The 18151-nt window shown below is 40.6% G+C and overlaps 1 protein-coding gene across 1 annotated transcript in view; it reads right to left on the reverse strand.

The window, feature by feature from the left end:
* Positions 1-16408, reverse strand: part of cog6 (component of oligomeric golgi complex 6) — a 21431-nt gene extending 5023 nt beyond the window's left edge. The window contains 17 exon segments of the mRNA XM_029446959.1: positions 350-457; positions 984-1151; positions 1298-1429; positions 2288-2405; positions 2736-2827; positions 2957-3021; positions 3589-3680; positions 4770-4898; positions 6111-6204; positions 6918-6988; positions 7233-7315; positions 7998-8109; positions 14835-14893; positions 15071-15142; positions 15684-15827; positions 16273-16359; positions 16361-16408. Coding sequence (XP_029302819.1) covers positions 350-457; positions 984-1151; positions 1298-1429; positions 2288-2405; positions 2736-2827; positions 2957-3021; positions 3589-3680; positions 4770-4898; positions 6111-6204; positions 6918-6988; positions 7233-7315; positions 7998-8109; positions 14835-14893; positions 15071-15142; positions 15684-15827; positions 16273-16359; positions 16361-16408 — 1674 coding nt within the window.
* Between the last annotated feature and the right edge of the window lie 1743 nt (positions 16409-18151).

Genomic DNA, 18151 nt, shown 5'->3' on the forward strand with positions numbered 1-18151 from the left:
ATGGGTCTCTCAGTCAGCCCAGTTGCAAAGTGTGCTGCAAAGAGGGAGGAAGGCTCCGGGGCATCAGCTCTCTCATCTGCACAGGACAATTCTGGAGAAGGTATAATATCTGTAATAGAACATAATAGGATCTGCCTCTCTCTGTCCGTTTCTCATCTGAACATGTGTTAGAAATGCTATTATGCCCCAATATAGACACTGGGCATGTTGTAACCATAGCAATAGCAAGTGTAAAGCCGAAACGTGGTAGTGTAAACAACACTGTTAGGTCCTAGGGACACTTACAGGAGAGATGTGAGAAAATAATTGAAGAGTGAGTGCTTGTGAATGTGTAGTTAAGTGCTGAGACCTGTTCAGCACTGTACTGCTGGACGCAGCTGTAGATGTAACTCAGTCCGGCTCTGGTCAGCACAAAGGACGCCTGCTCGTTGATCAGAGTGTCAAGGTGAGCCTCGATCTAGAAAATGTGGGAGAGAGTGGCTTAACATCCAGTGCATGCCCGCATTGTGAACCAATGGTACTTGTAGTTAATAGAGAACCACTGTGCTATTGATAATGAAACTTTCACAGGAGCTCTTGTGGTGCTCAATTACAAAAGACGCACTAAAAATAGAGGATAGATGGTACATTTGAGTGTGAACAACAATACATGACGCACACCCTTCTATGAGACAGCAAATTAAATCTTTTTTTAATAAAGGAATTGGGCTCTATGGGTTTTAATGAAAGGAACAAGAATCATTGTCAATGAACAATGCCTCTACGCACAGACGATGTTATGACTGTAAGCTAGGTTTTAGTGTTGGTTAACGTTTCATGATTCATTTTTCCTTGTCCAGCTAAAGTGTGGTCTGTCCTTATTAGTTTCATGCCTCCTGACTAAATGTGGTAAAATGTAAATAGTTACCTGAAACATGAACAAATAAATGTACTTGTCTGATTCACTTTTCTTTTGTAGATAATTGATTACATTTAGGACAGACCTGGAACTCGAGCATCTCAAGCCTCTTGTCGGTGAACTCAAAGAGAGCCAGGGTGGTCTTCATGACATACAGTGAGTTCACCATGTAGGAAGCCATATCAGCAGTGCCGAGGTTACTGGCAGACACAGTACACAACTGTAGCAGGGGATCCAAGATGCAAGAGAGCACCTGGGAAAGATTAGGTAACACAAAGCATTAAGAGATGAGTGACATGTCACTGGGTTGGATGAACGGGTGATAAAAACAAATATCAACGGTTAAATATGACAATGAAGGGAGACGAGTTTTAATTGTCTGTTTCAATAAGAGTTCACCTGAGCAAAGTCCGCCTGGCGGGCGTCCAGAGGAACCACTGACGAGTCGTGGGAGGCCAGCACTTCCCTGAGGAGGGAAAGGGTCTGAGTGAGGGAGGCTGTAGGTCCCAGGTCTGCAGGTGGTAGCTCCACCTGCCCAGGAAGACACGGACAGAAGAAGACAAAAGTATTAGTTGATGGAGCAAAAGTTATTCTTGCAGGGGTTAGTTGTGCACGGGCTGTAGCCTTCACCAAGACAAGCGGTCCTCGTAACATTATCAAAGCATCCCTAATGAGCAGCTTGATAGACCGAATACACAACTGCTTCCTGCTGCTACTCTGAGTCTCAGCTTGTTCAGAGTCAGTAGAGATGTTTTAATGAAGAGGGTTTTGATTTCATTGGCTTCTGGATACACAACACAGAACTGAGCCAGGCCACCGTTGGCCACCTAATAGAGCAAATTATGAGAAGGTTGTGTTCCTGGCATTAGCTGGAATTGACACCAAAACCCTGAGGGCCTTCAATTTCATTAACACCGAGCTACAGGGATAATTCTTGTAACTGCTATTGATCAGGACACAGCCAGCATGCTATATGGAAGAGCTACCGCTCGTGCTGAGGTATATTTGGATGGCAATTTAACTAAACCGTTTCAAGTTTGGTGTTTTTTGGCAGCTAGCGCCATTTCGATGCTGTGGCCAGCAGGCTGAAACTGTTTACAAGCATAAGTGCTTCAGAAATAGCCTTGTTGTCGTTGAGGGTTTTGAATCAGAGCTGAAATACACAACGCGTGTCCGCAGGGTGCATTCTGAACTTCTGCACTGTCATTTAGGCTTTTATGAGAGAACATTGTGAACCGTCTTGATTTTAAAAACAAAGCTTCTTCTTCTTTTTCTCCTCAGGTGATGATATTGTTTTCCTATTTCCACTTTCTCACGACTACACAGGAGAAAACAATATAGTGGATTATTCAAATAGAAATCATTCTACTCAACATACTCATACTGTACCTTGTCCATGAGTCTGCTTGCATGCATGCTCAGGCTGTTGAAGAACATCTTTTTGCTGAGGATGTGCATTTCTTCAATAGTGATGAGCAAGGAGGCCACACTGGTCCCGATGATGGAGCTGGACAAATCCATGAACAAGTAAATTAGGACTGCATCTGGTGATTATTTACATTATCAATTATTTTTTCCTTTGGATTCATAAAGTTTATTTATTTTATTATCAAAAAACGTCAAAATACAGCAAAACAAAATGCTCATCAAGAGCCCAAAGTGACATCTTCAAATTGCTTGTTTTTTCTAGCTGACTGTGCAAAACAAAAAAAAGGTATTCAATTTAAAATAATATAAAACAAAGAAAAGAAAATTCCCAAATGAGCTAAATATAAAATATGTTTTGGCTTAAATGATTAATCGATTATCAAAATTGTTGCTGAGTGAGTTAAAATACCTGATGGTGTGGTGGTAGAACTTGAGCAAGTTGGACAGCTTGTAAAGCAGGACAGCACCAGGCTCAGCCACAATGACCTGTTCTATCCGAACCTGAGCGACAGAGACAGAACACAGCGAGCGAGGACGTGAGTAGAACACCACAGAGAAGAAGACGGTATGCATTCAACAGAGAATGTCAGTGTTTCTTTAATAATGTCTTAAACATATTTGGTTGCTCACTTTCAGTGGCCTGCAGACTCCCTCAGTGATGTGTCCAACCACCTCCTGCATGTTATCCTCCACACCTAATGTAAGAGGAAGACACACACACACACACACACACACACACACACACACACAAGCCTTTTCAAAGTCACATATCACAGGGAGAGTGAGATGATAATAACCATTAACTGTTAATTAACCAAAAGGGTGTAAGAAGATAACAGTTGACATGTGATAGCCTGGATGTAATAGCTCAGCAAATAAAAATGGAACTGACTGATCCCCCTACTGAGCTGTATTCATTCGAAAATGCTTTCACAACCGAAGAGGTTCAATTAAGGACACAAGAAAAGAATAAATCCATCAGCTGAACTAAATGTACTGGAATGAGAATTGTTTACACACACATGTTGCCAACATCTCAAACCTTACTGAACGACAGGTTACCCAAACTCTGTCCAATAAACCAGCTACCTGTGAGTCTGTGTGACATTTATTTACAAACACCTGCACTTGAAGATGAAAGCGTTACGATAAAGGAAAGCGTAAAACAAGCGGAAGAGAAAGCAGTTGGTGTGATCGCTCTACGTGTAATGCAAGGTGTGGCATGAACCGGAGATGATGGAGAAGTGCAGAATGTGGAATACCTTGCAGAGTGACTTGTTTCAGCAGAGCTTCTAGGTGCTCTTTCTCTGAGGCAGTGGCTTGGTGCAGCCAGGCCAGCATATCCCCAACATACCTGAAAGAGCGGAAAAACAACAGTCCGTATTAAACAGTACGTCACTGAGGGGTCAAGCTGAGGGCAAATCCTACCACGTCAAGACCACAGCTACAACGAGACATGGGTCATCGTGTTTCACACACAAACACACGCTGTTGGTGTTACATTACGGTGAAAAATAGAAAGGTTAGACCTGAATTATTGTGTGTTAAGTGTATGTGTGTGTGTGTGAGCGTGTGATGACATAGAGGTGAGAAGAACTTGTTGTTCTCAGAACTGCGGATGCCTCTGATAAAGTGGAGGTGATTTTGTGTTCCGCGCATGGCTAGTATTCTAAGAAAAATCTCCCGTTTGGCTCCTGGGCACAGCAGACAGAGGGAAGGGGATGTGGGACAACAGGAAACAAAGACACACTCAGACACTTATAGACATTTAACATCTTCTTGAATTGGATTTTAAAAGTAAAAAATGTAAGGAGTTGGGAATTAAATGGAATAGATCTATAGTTCAGGGTTCACTACATTTACACTCATACAATAGTTACACTGGAGAACAGGGGTGGGGGAAATACAATCAAGATTATTATTTTCTAAGAATTGATTTGATTTCTTTTACTAAAGAAGCTAGATATTGCCTCTGATGGACAGTAACCCTACACACCAAGTCAAAGTGTGTCAATACTTGAAATGCAACAGGCAGCATTTGCATTGTTTGTGTATAGCTTGAAATGCTTGAGGTCACTAAGAATAGAGAAATACTAAAAAATAAAAAAATTAAAAAAAGTGTGTATTTGTTTGCCTGTGTGTTATATTATTGCAGTCAGTTGATATCACTTTTTAAAATTTAAAAACTCTGCTTTTCATGTCCTACTTTACCACACCACCTTTATTAGCGCACTAGAGTAGACCCTGAAGTTAGCACCGCTATGTACTGAACTGAGAATCGCTATTGAAACTATAAAATATTTATAGCTTGGAGATTCAATTTGAATTTCACAAAAGATATAAAGGTTTTGTGTATTCATCACCTCTGGTTGTGGCCACATGGAAACAGGTTGAATGTTTTATTACAGTAAGAAAATGGTAAACTTCAATACATGTGATGTACCTCATAGGGTCGTGTGAATGCATCTCTATGGGCCGTGGAGTCCCTCCGAGCCCTCCGCGAGTGAGGGCGTCAATGAATCCTCGTACCACAGCACACCTGCGCGCAGTCCCAAACTCATCCAGAGTGTACCTGGCCAAACAGAAGAGAAGGAAGGCAACGCTCAGCACCTAAGCCTCGTGCGAAAAAGACGGCAGTATTTTTCGTATCGGAGGTCAGTCGCTGACACACATAAACAATGCAGGCAGCTTTTCCAAAAAGGAAAGACTTTGAGGGTGTTTTGATTATTTGGCGGTGGCAGGCTCTGCGACAGACTAAACACAAGATAGAGCTGAATTAAGATTCTGGGAAACGCTGGTCTCCACTCTCTCAGCCTCAACATCCCCAGCCAGCGCATGACCTTGAACCCTTTTCTGTGCATTGAGACAGGTGCAATGCAGACAGACAGACAGACAGACAGACAGAATGAGGGGTTGCCATCAAAACATCTTGGGGTAAAGTGTGAAACTTTCCTTTGTGTTGTTTTGCTCTAGGGACAAAGTTTAACTCGCGGTGAGCATCGGGAAATCTGTGAGTCCCGTGCTATTCTTTGTTCTATACGAGCACAAATTGTATTGGTATATTGGTATAACTCATTTGCATGGATATTGACAGTGAATGCTTTTAAAAAGATAATTCTTAATTTTCTTCACTTTGTATTTGTGCTCGCTTTTAAATAACAGGGAGTAATGGGCATTAGTAGTACTTACTCATATGTACTGCAATCATTTCAAAGCACTTAAAGATTCTCAAAATTCATAACAAAATAGACAAAATCAAGAATGTAGCTGCTGTAAACAAAACTGTGTTCGTTTAGGAATCTCAGAAGATGTCTCAAATATATCGCGTAACGTACTGTCCTTACTTGACACGATCAGAAGGAATATTTTATTAAACTATGGAGGGAATTTTATTTTATTTGGATTAATTCATCCAAAATAAACACTTGAAATGAGTACTACTCATACAGTAAGAAACCTGCAGACGCAGTTTGTATTTTTTGCACTTTCTTCTAATGGCGACGATTTCTGTTGCTCCAGGCGGTTTGCTCTGTTGTTTTCCAATCACAAATCTCTTGCTTTCTCTCACCAAGGACAAGAATCTCCTTGGCATTATTTCACAACTCCACTGCAAGTGTCCCCAGAAGACAGTAGCAGATTGAAATACAGAGCATTATAATTAGTACAGGAGTTTTCCATTTAACTAGCATGTATCTTTGCTCCTGTGGTGAATGTCAGTGACGTTGTAGTAGTTACGGAGTTATCTGGCAATGAAGTGGTTTGAAAACAATCTTGTGTATCGTACTTGTAAAGGACAGGTCGGTCTTGTAAGGCTTCCATGGCTTGAGTCAACACGGGGCTGATATCACAGGTCTCTTGGGTCAGTCCTCTGCATTCATCTTTGTAGAGAGAAGAGACGTAGTACCATTAGCTGCAGTCTTTCTGCTACCTAAGCTCGTCTTATGCTCTATTCATTGTTGCTAAATGTTTTGGGCCAAGAATCAAATCAAAGCACCAAGAACATTTTCAATCATATTTTTTTCCATGAGCTTGTAACAAGTAAACAGTCAGTTTACTTCACACACACACACACACACACACACACACACACACACACACACACAGCTGGAATTGCACGTAAACACCCTGATAGTTCGCCCTCAGCAACAACTTGCAAATGGATATAAAAAAAGATAATAACTTAATTTCGATAACAAAACACATGGCTGAGCTGAGAACAATGGTGGTTTCTGGCATTCTTTTGGACAAACTCGATCAGAGGTTATGACTCACATGTGGCCTCAAATGTGCCCTTTACACGCCATTATTCTCTCTTAAAAGAGCATGATTTTGTATGCAGCTGTATAAAATAACAAAAAGGAAAAACAAGTAATAAATCATTAAATTGTAGGAGAAAAAAGACAAAACTTGAGACAAAAAACTGACTCAAATCACAGATTAAGGTTGTAAACTTTTCATTCATTTATAAAAAACGCACTTGCTTCATTTTCAAGTTCACGATCAGTATGGCGGCCTTCAACAATGGGGGTCACAGTGAGTCAGTTCTATCCATTAGCGTGCCCGTGTTATTAACTCTGTGTGCTGTACTCACTCTGAGCCCAGCGGTAGAGCTGCTCATATGATGTCTCCTGTAACACGGCCATCTGCTCCATGATCTCCAACCTGGAACAAGCACACAGACCAAGACCACATATTACATAACCATAACCTGCAGCATAGTGTCAGATCTCCGACAGCGACGTACATACCAGACCTGGATGGGTTTTTTTTCCACTCATCTGTTCCAACATTCAGGTTGACAATGAATTTTACAAGTAGAACCAAATGACTGTAAAACACACTGTTACTTCATCCTGTCAGAGGAAGTGGATCACAGAGTGACACGGTGGTGAGACGTGCACCTTACCCCGCAGTCTGCTGGTTGGTTCGCAGGAGGATCTTCACATCCTCGTGGATGTGTTTCACTCGGCTGAGTGCTTTGAAGAAGTCCTGGGAAATTGAACGACACATAAATATACCAGCCAGCAATATGGGTTGTAGATTTGCAGAAGTCAATAAACATTTTTGGGCAAAATCCAAAAAGATATAGGACAAGGACAGCATTTGCAACTGATCCTGTGCTGATAGATATAACCAAGAGGTTTTTAGATCATTTTGTTTTGTTTTTAAGTAGCTATAGTAGGTACATAGTACAAAGTGATGCGGGAGGAAAAAGGTCAAAACCATCTCAAATCACAACATTTCATTGAATGGAGTATGGGATATCGTGACCACATGTTACAACTTATTAGATGTTGTGGCAGCATGTTGACAGAGTGAGAAGATCAAACACTCCAACTAGAGCAGCTATTCTCAAACTGTGGGCCGCAGAGTGCCATCAAGTGGGCTGCAGTGGTACTGCCAAATGGCTAGATAAAATGACAGATTAAATGTTTTGGTAAATAACAAAGCTCGTTGTTTTTAATGTTTTTAATTATACAGCTCAGCCCATTCTCGAGTGGGCCTTACGTTACAAACGTGTTGAGAACTCCTGAAGTATAATAGAGTCTCTTAAATAAACTGAAGGGGAAATGCAGCTCCAGATCAGAAAGACACTAATCTGTACCTGATATTGCATCCTCCCATCCTAAAGCAGCAATGAATTCAAAGTATACATTATAATGGAGCTTACCTCAGTAACAGGTGCATCCCGAGCCCCTCGCAGAGCAGCCATCTCCTCATTAGATAGCTGGAACTTGGCGAGGAAAGCCTGAGCGACCTGAGCTCTCACCTCCAGGCGGTGACTGAGGGGAAATAAATGTTGTAATTTCCTTCACTTGCCATCATTGCACTTTAATATTTTTATAGATAATCATTTAGTTTCTGTTCTGTTCTAATGGGCCTTTGCTTCTCATCATGATTTGTTTTGTCTGTCTTCAAGGCCCTTTTGGATTTTTATCTCACAAAAGCGTACAAAGTTGTGCGCTGTTATTAAACAAAACAAAAAGATGCAGGATGTCAACAAGCTGTAATGTTTGAAGTCCTACAGCAGATGGCAGTCATACTCCACACACACAAACACACACACACACACACACACACACACACACACACACACACACACACACACACACACACACACACACACACACACACACACACACACACACACACACACACACACACACACACACACACACACACACACACACACACACACACACACACACACACACACACACACACACACACACTAAATAACAGAGGAAGACAAGAGACACAAAAAGTATAGAGAGCCAGCTACAGGCCAGGTTTTGTCACCATCAATAACAGCAGAGCGATCTCTATCAGTGTCACTATAAGTGTCTCAATACAATAGTGACCATGGCAACCGCCCCAGTCAAACAGGGAACTCTGTCACGGGATAGCAGAAAAACAGCGCGTACTCCCTCTATCCCCATTTATCCATCCAAACCAACTCGTCTATATTCTCTCTCCACGTCTGCGAAAACAAGACTGGATCAGTAAATCACCAGGTTGTGTTGGTGGAGGAGAAGAACCCAACATGATCTAACCATTGTCTCTCACACAGCTGTTACCAGCGCCCAGCCAGCTGAAAGTAAAGGGTTGTAAATCTGTTACAGGATTCTATGATTTAGTATTGCCCCGGTGCATCTTTGCCCTTTATGTGTTTTGTGTGTTGAGATTTTGACGCAACACACAAAGACGACAGCTTGGCTGGACCACCGCCTTTAATTCCATTCACAGATAAAAGATAGATAATGTAACAGAAGACAGTTTGTATTTAAGGTACCTGTCACCGTCCAACTCGGCACAAGCGAGTAGAATTAAAGTTCAAGACAGAGAGCAGAACATTTAACGTATTAAGAGAAAACACACCATACTACTGAGTTAAAGTTAAAACAAGAGGCACTTTCAGCGACCTGATATCCTATCACAAAGAATTAACAAGCTATGCAAATGAGGACAGTAATTCAATTGAGTGATGCATAAATTAGAGAAACTATTTCCATGTAAACATGCTTGTCTTGACACAACACATGAGCAATATTAATATGAAATCTGTGAACTGTTGTACGCTGAGAAGCTACAGTTGTCTCGAGAAAAAGGGACGTTATCACTAATATGCAAATTTATGCAGCAAGCTTCAACTAAAATCTAATTGAATCATCTGTTTTGTAGTGAGACACTGTGGTGCAAACAAGTAATAAAGGTTGTTGAGTTATTGTCTTCACAAGAGGGAGAAAAAAAAGACAGAAACACACACGTGCACACAACATTGAATCTGGGATAGAAGGTCCCACAGACCAGTTTTATGGGACATAAAATTGATTGGCCATCCGATTCTAATAGTCATAAAGGCTTCACGAGCCTCATCTCATTTGTCACATTTAACATGCCATAGCTTGGGATTTTATTCATGAAGCATTTAAGCCCCAAGCTGCATTCCTAAAGGTCGGTGCCTTCAAATTAGCTTGTATTCATGACTTTATAAGATAAAACTTAAAGCTAAGTCCAAAATGTACTTTTTAAAATCTTTTATCAATTACTTGATAATAATGAGTGACTTGAAAAAGCTGTGTAGCTCGCTAACACGGAAGAGAAGTGAAAACAGAGCCCGATTTTAAAAATACAGGACTTATGATGTAAGAAAGAGCAAACTCTATGACAAACTATGTGTCAATCTGTGTTGTAACACACAATATATGTTTCAAAGTTCGAGTGATTCCACTATGTTTTAGTGCCATGTTGAGCTTATTATAATGATCATGATACTATTGTGACTCTCAATTGGTTTGTCCTGGGATAATCGTCACATGACATTTTCATATTGTCCCATGTCTATTCTGTAATTCTGTCTATGGACGTGTTGAACTTCATAGACATGGGAGAGCAGCAGAGAAAACGGTTCCCACGTGTCAAACTGGGTGTGTGAACACAACAGCTTCACTTTCACTCCATTTTCTCATGTTCAGGCCAAAAGTGACAGACCTGCTCCTCCAGGATGTAAATCACAACAAAGAAACAGGCTGCACACGCCTGTACAAGGTGGAGAGAGGGGGATTGTGGGAGCTGTAGCAGCAGAGCAAATGAGAGCGAGGGAACGGTGGGGCAGCAGGATCGTTTTCGTTTCCTGCAGCGTTGTCAGGACATGACACATTCTTCTCCAGACTGCAATTATCGAATACCAGGGAGAGGAAACATACTTGAGTGAATCTGCATCGTCACACTGGCACGTATGTACAGAGTCTGGCCTGGAACTCAATATGGGAGCTTTTTCTTGAAGAACAAGAGCAAAGTGAAATTAGATCTAGGTTACATAATGTTACATAATGGGATGAAAACAAGAAACAGTGTGTCTGTCCCTTAGTGTGTGTGTGTGTGTGTGTGTATATGTGTGTGTGTGTGTGTGTGTGCTCAGATTTCTAAACTAGGCCAATTGATCTAGTCTGTTCAAGCACAGAAATCGTTTAAGCAATATAACACAGCACAATCTCATAAACAGCTTCATCAAACTGAAACACTGAAATTACCGATGCCTATTTAATAACCTCACAGAGCTGATGGAGCAGCACCACGTTTATAAAAACTGAGAGCTTCATCAGTAAACAACATTTCATTTATTTCAACTTAAACATTTCATTTCTATGAAAAGCTTTAAAAGACATTTTTTCATTTCTGACTGATAATCATACAGAATGCACGATAGGGAGATCAACTGTTCTCTGTAACGAGACAATGTCCAACCCTCTCATAGTTTGTAAACCATGTGGGTCGATTATCCATTAAAATGTATTAGGGGCCATTTCAAAGGGCTTGCGAGGAAATCTGGCATTCACAAAGCTGTTAGTTAGCCGCGCGCCAATGATCACAGTCTCATCAGACAACACAAAGTCACACTCACAGCCATACCCTCATTAACAGCCAGCTGAGCCTTAATAAGGCACAGGGGTCATTTTACACAGGTTGTCATTTACATTTTGATATCCCTGATCGTTCTCTCGAGGGTTTCCGTAAGGACCGACACAGAAGTCAACCTGCAAACATTTGCTTTGTTTTAAGGAAAATAAATGTCTCATTGAAACACGGGCCTCCATGTCTGATCATTCATCATATGCTGAAGGAATTACTGTTGGAAATGATTGGCTGCCACAAGACAAACGCAGGTAAATCTTAGCTGTGGTCTACAATGCTCTTTGGCTTGCATCCAAGTCGGCCTTCCGTGTCTGCCTGAGCGGTGCAGTAATAGCGGAAGAACTAAACAAACAGACCAAACCCTTTAGCTGCGGCTGCTCGCGAGGTCACGCAGTCCGTACAAACATCCGTTCGTGAGACGTCTCAACTTGTTCAGCAGGTAACATGTCACGCGAATGCAAAGATCACACAATGCAGAGCAGGTGGGTCGCGTTACGTTTCATTATGGAACAACACACAACACACAACACCTATTTAGTGCTCTTGCTGACAGCGTCTTTGTACAGGCCCGGCCCAAAACAAAAGAGCAGCACGTCTGAAAGCTGGCAGACAAACACAGGTCGCCTCCTCTCATTGGCCCGCCTCCTCCACTTCTGCACACTGTAAGCAACACGCTGCTCCTTTCCATTTCATTAGAGCTGACAAATGACACAGTGCAACTGGCAGATAAGATAGCAAACAGGCCTGCTCTGCTGGGTAAATACAGGGGCATGTGCAGTACTGTGAAAGCAACTGTATAAGCACAAACTATGAGATTGTGCTGCTAATGTAGCACAAGTGTCAACAGGAGAAACATTTTTTTTTAAAAAGACAATGGCTTGGGACTGCAGAGGATTGTGTGACCTGAAAAAGATCTGACCGAGAAAACTGGAGTGGCGTGGTGCAGCGGGGCGGGCTGACTGGTGGATGGCTGAAGGAGGACAGCTTGACTGCACACTTCCCCTGGCAGCTCTTCTGAGACAAAATAGCTGAAGACAAGGTCAAAGCCCAGCGTGCAGACTCTATCCCATCTGGCTGTGGGGTCATTGTGGTTCTGCAAATGAAAATGTCACGCAGGCGGACAGAAGGTCCCAATGGGACCAATATACAAAGAGAACAACAACGCCAGGCGAGGGCACTCTAAGGGCAATGGCAAACCTTTAACCACCTACCTCCAACAAGAACCCCCCCCTCGTCCCCCGTCCCCCAAGCTGTCAGATTCAGAGACCTCCCCCTCCTGTGTCACCTCTCCATCAACAAGGTCCTGAAGCTTTGCCAGCAGAGCATGGAATTACCTCAGCACATCACAGCAGTAAGCAGTGTCTTTTGCCAGAAATCTACATTATGTTTGCCCGTGCCACTGCCTCTGTGTCAACTCACAAGGTCACTGAGCACTTGAGGTCGCCGCACAATGCTAATAAAGCCCATCCCAACCCTCAGCTATCAACGCACAGGAGCGGGTGTTTCATTTTCACATTCTGTCCTGCCAACTTCATAGGTTAATGATACCTAGATTACATTTATTGGCTGGCTTTCAACCCCCCCCCCCCCCCCCCCCCCAAAAAAAAAAAACACAATCTATTAGTATTCCAAGAGTTGCAGCTGGGTGAGAAACCAAGATGCACTGTCTGACTCCACTCATGACTCCATGTCATGGTGAGCTCTATATATTGGATCTGCATATCTAATGGCTCTTAATATGTGTTGTCAGCAAATCTCAATGCACACGCTCATGGGCTGCTCTCCAGTTGTAATAAGATAAGGGAGTATGCAGAGTAAACAAGAACTACTTTGATGTGCATCTCAAGGCCAAACATCACAGGACATGTCAAATAAAACAAATAATGCTCCGTTAAAGATGATTGCTGCTCTTAGTATGCAAATAGACAACTGCAGGGAAGATATTCATCAACCTCATGAATCATTCATCCGTCCTCGTCAAAAATAAAGAGCTCCTCCTGCGCTGCACCATATCTCTCTAACTTCTAACACTAACGTGAAGCTGCCTTTGACAGACTAATAATGTACTCTTCAACTTACCAGCATTAACGTTTTAACTTATAGCAAATATTTCTAATTATCAGTATATATTTTTTTATGTAATGGTTTGGCTGTAATTAAATAGGTAGACAACCGTCAGAGGCAACTTCTGGAAACAAGGAAGTGCTGGCACAAAGTCTCACTTTCCAAACAACATGATGTGTGCAATAAAAGCTTATCACTTGCCAAGTGGACCAGGTTGTTCCTGCAGTGTGCTTTAATTGAAGTGCTATTTGTCGGGAAACTTGAATAGAAAAAGAGGTAATTTCTCTGCAAGGGTTAATAAACTACAGAGAGAATGAAGTGATGGGGTCAAGCTTTGGACTGATGAAGATGCCGATCAGTGACGTATGTGATAGGATACCAAAATGACTTCTAGCCTCAGAACAGATAAGGGGAGAAATGGCAGTATGAGGTTTCTTTGACATTTCAGCAGATATTTTAGTATAGCGTTGCCATTTTATCTTTCTTATCTCTTTCTGACATTCTGAAATACTCGTTTTAAAGTTCAGGGAGGCAGCCTCATCGTCTCATTTTGTATTTTTGTTGATTTTGTTACAATCTGATTGAGAAACAACCTGTGCTTGCTAGAATAAGGTTGAGTCTCTCGATTATTTCCCATATCAACCCTACAATATTCAATACTTTACATAAAAGATTCATTTTTCTGACGTTTTTTGAGTGCTCAATAAAATCTTCAAAGCAATTAGAGGCTGTACCTTTTAAAAGTGTAGTGAACGTCAATGCATAATAGTTAAGGAAATACATAACAATTTGTCTACTAGATTTACAGATCAAAATAACAGAAAACCTTACAATATAATGTAATCCAATACAAGAATACCAGAGTTTAATTAACTTTCTGACTGTCTAGCACAGACATGTCATGTTACTTCTGGCCCGCGGTACAATTATATCCAGCCCGCGATAATATGAATATTATCCAATATGAATATTATCCAATATGAATATTATCCAATATGATATGAATATTATCCAATATGAATATTATCCAATATGAATATTATCCAATATGTATATCCTGTTCAATAAATGTTGACCCTTTTTGGCCCTCGACGTAGTGCTAGTTTTTTTTTATTTTGGCCCTCTCTGTGATTGAGTTTGGCATCCCTGGTCTACCACAACCAAACAATGAATGTAGTAAGTTGGTGGTGGTAAGGTGGTAATAATTACAGCCTATTAGATTACATCTTTTCTGGTCAGTCTGTGTCACTGACTTGTGTAGCCACAAGAGGCAAAAGTATACATGTAAACCACGACCTGTAAGATATTTATTTTTCTGAGATGTCTATGAAGATTCAGTCGACCAAATAGTAGGATTTCTAGACAAACAGTCCAAGTCAACTGGATTTGCTGTTATCCCCACTGATTCCTTGCGTCTATCTTAGTTCTCTATACACTTGTTTTTATCAATTTACATGGTTGACTCTGGGCAGACATACTTTCCAAGATCCAAACACACAAAATGTTTACCGCTTTAGAATCAACTCACCTTTCTCCTTGCAGCTTGTTGGTTTTTACTATAAGGTCTTGAGTTTGCTCCTTTGCAGCCTGTTGAAAAAAAGTTGTTTTTAAAAGATGGCTTGCAAACATAAATTGCTCTCAAAATAAATGAGTGATTAACGTCATACATCTGTACACACCATACATAAATGTGCCACCTTGTTTTAAAGAGTTTAGCTTTAGTAAATAGATATATGTACAGGAGAGCGAGATGATATACTGTACCTTTAACCTATCGGTCATCTCTTCACAACATGTGCTCATGGCCTGGACATCCTCATGGACACTTTCAAGCTCCTATAGAGAATATGAAGTTACAGTTAGTTACAACAGCAATGACTCAGATGTATCATTGTCCACACATGCAAAGTTACACATACAGTTCACAGAAATATTGAGCAGTTTTACTCTTTCAATCACATGTTTTCAAATTCTCCACTACAGTATTTGCTCTTGTGATGGTCGCTGCTGATAAATTCTCCAAAAAACGTACACCTCCCCTTGAACTTAAAACTCCATGTCACTCCCTGAACTTTAAAATGCACTTACTAAATTGGATCTGCTGTTCTACATCACTGCTATCACAGCAGGGTCTCTGTGAAACTGAAACAGTTTCTATTAATCTAATCTCATAACACAAGGGTCTGTGCTGTTTTGTAAAATATAGTTAACAATTTAGAAATAAACCTACTCTTCAGCCTCTCCATGTGAATATGTGTCAACCCACCTCAGTTAAAAAGAGAATCACTGCACAGGTGCTTTGGTTGGTTAAATAGAGTTAGACTTTAGTGCTGTTTGAAGGTAATGAAATGTATTTTAATGCAAAAATCTAAGTTACCTCTTTTACGTCCTTAAAGATTAGTGCAAACTCCTCGTTGATCGAAAGGCTTCGTCTCTCTATGTCACCGCGAAGATTTCTCCTGGTGCGCAAACTGTTTTCTGTGAAGAATACAGAAAGCGCCTTCAGAGCCTCCAGCATCTCCTGAAACCACAAAAAGCACATTATAATGTTAGTCAGGTGGGTGTTGTGACAAATATTGCATCACTGAAATCTATTCCCCTATCACACGAACCATTGCAGACAAATGTATCACTTTCAGAGTAGGTTTCCCAACGTTAACTTGGGATTAAACCTCTGGTATATTGGCAAGGGAAACCGTCTGTGATGCTGACACCAACTAGGACCTGACACCCAAGTGTATACAGTTCACACTGAATGGCTGCAGCAATACGCTAACTGTCAAATGAATGAACATTTTCCTGGCATTATAACTATGGTTAACCACACCAAGAAGAACAATATTGTTTCCTCCGAACAACTACCTCTGGGAGGATGACAATATCACCCAAAAGCAGAATTATGTGACAATCTTTCAGATCTAGCTAATGTTAGCTAGCTAGCAAGAAGCTAAACTCTTCCGTCTCACCTTGTCATTATCAAGCCTCGTCTCCAGTATTTTGTTAAGCTTCCTCGACAGCGGGTTATTGGGTTGAGAAGTCGCATTTGGGTTCTGTAATGACAGTGGAGCTATCAGCTGAAAGTTCTACTTTAGTAGCAGCCATTGTACACAAACACTTCCACGTCAACTTTCGGAAAGATGTTTTGGTCCGTCTGAGATTAACGTCCGGTCGGCGTGTAGATCAATGGACAGAACGTTACAACGTTCCGCTCCGTGGTTATTTATTTTTGTTGAAATGCGTTGTAAAAGCGAAGATGTTTGAAGGACTGATGGCGATAAAAATGGTAACGATATCACACAAATACAATATTTCCTCATATTCAGGCTTTCTCACTCCTTGTATGTTATTGCATTATTCAAGTAGTCATATTACTAAGTACCGAATAACCCATGCCGAGATATTTAAAGTCTTATGCTTTACAAGTTAACGTTATAGCAGTGTGTTTAAAATGCTTGTCAGTTTATTGGGTCGATATCTGACTCAGATTAATTTTTAAGAGATAAAAGGGACGAGACTATAATTTAATCCCCAAATTAAAGCATGTCCAAGAGAAGTTTACTAACTCTCTACCTACTTCCATCATCACATATGCGCACACACACACACACACACACGCACACACACACACACACACACACACACACACACACACACACACACACACACACACACACACACACACACACACACACACACACAGTAAAATATTAATAAATATATAATAAAATGATGGGATTGAGAGAGCAGCAATGCTGTGTTCATGTGCTTTTGGAATTACTTCCACATTATTAATAAATTAGAAATTCAATAAATATTATTTTAAAAGAAAAAAAGCCAACATGTTATTACTTACTATTACTCACCATTCTTACCAGTAGAATTGGTGAATGCATCTGTTTTTACCGTCCACATTTTGAGTGGCTAAATGACCTATGTCTGTACGATAATTGGAATAACCCAAGCGTTTTTATGGATCTTTTGGTTCTATAGTGCAGCGACCAGGCTGGCTGTGCAACCCCAAAAGAGGGGGCAAAATGAGAAACTGACATTAAATAAATTATACAAATGTAACTTAAACTTCCACAGATAGCCACATGTTTCTTCTATGTTTGATCCAATGATCCTATGACCCAACTTTCTACAATGAATAAACCACATATATGCATATTATAAACACATTAAGAAAAACACCTGATTCATTGTCCAAATCACCTGCTACAGTCCTTGTGGTGTAAGGTAAATTAATATATTAACTTGTGTTTTGTTTAGATATGGTTTTCAACAATTTAATAATTGCTGAGTATTTCACTTTACTTTAGTTTTGATTATTGATAGAACACAATGACTCCAATAGATAACATGTTAATGCAAGAACACTTATTTAGAAGTCTGTCTCAAGATTTTAAATACCAAGGCAGACTAAACATGCAACACATATAAAAAAATAAATAGTATAAGAATAATAAGAATACACGTTTATGACCATAATTATATCCCTATAAAGTTATCCCTGCTGTGTTTCAAAATAACATGAAATTAGGACCTCATCAATGCGAATGTTAGTCAATTTAATGTATTTAATGACTTGTAAGTAATACATTTATTAATACCTATGCTAATACTTTCATCACTATTAGTTCTCATTTTCCTAGCTTTCTTCCCTACACCAACTAAATTGACGTTTATTAGATTCAGGATTTACGAGGTGTTCATGAATGCATCGGGAGCATGTATGGAATATACAGTCTATGGTAGGGAATGATAGTAGCGGTGAGTCCAGCCCCTGGGTGGGGATTTGTGTGATTGATGGTCACCTCCCGAGAGTGTTTCATGGACTCGCCCCCT

The sequence above is a fragment of the Cottoperca gobio genome, chromosome 13, assembly GCF_900634415.1.
Source record: "Cottoperca gobio chromosome 13, fCotGob3.1, whole genome shotgun sequence".
Lineage (NCBI taxonomy): Eukaryota > Metazoa > Chordata > Actinopteri > Perciformes > Bovichtidae > Cottoperca > Cottoperca gobio.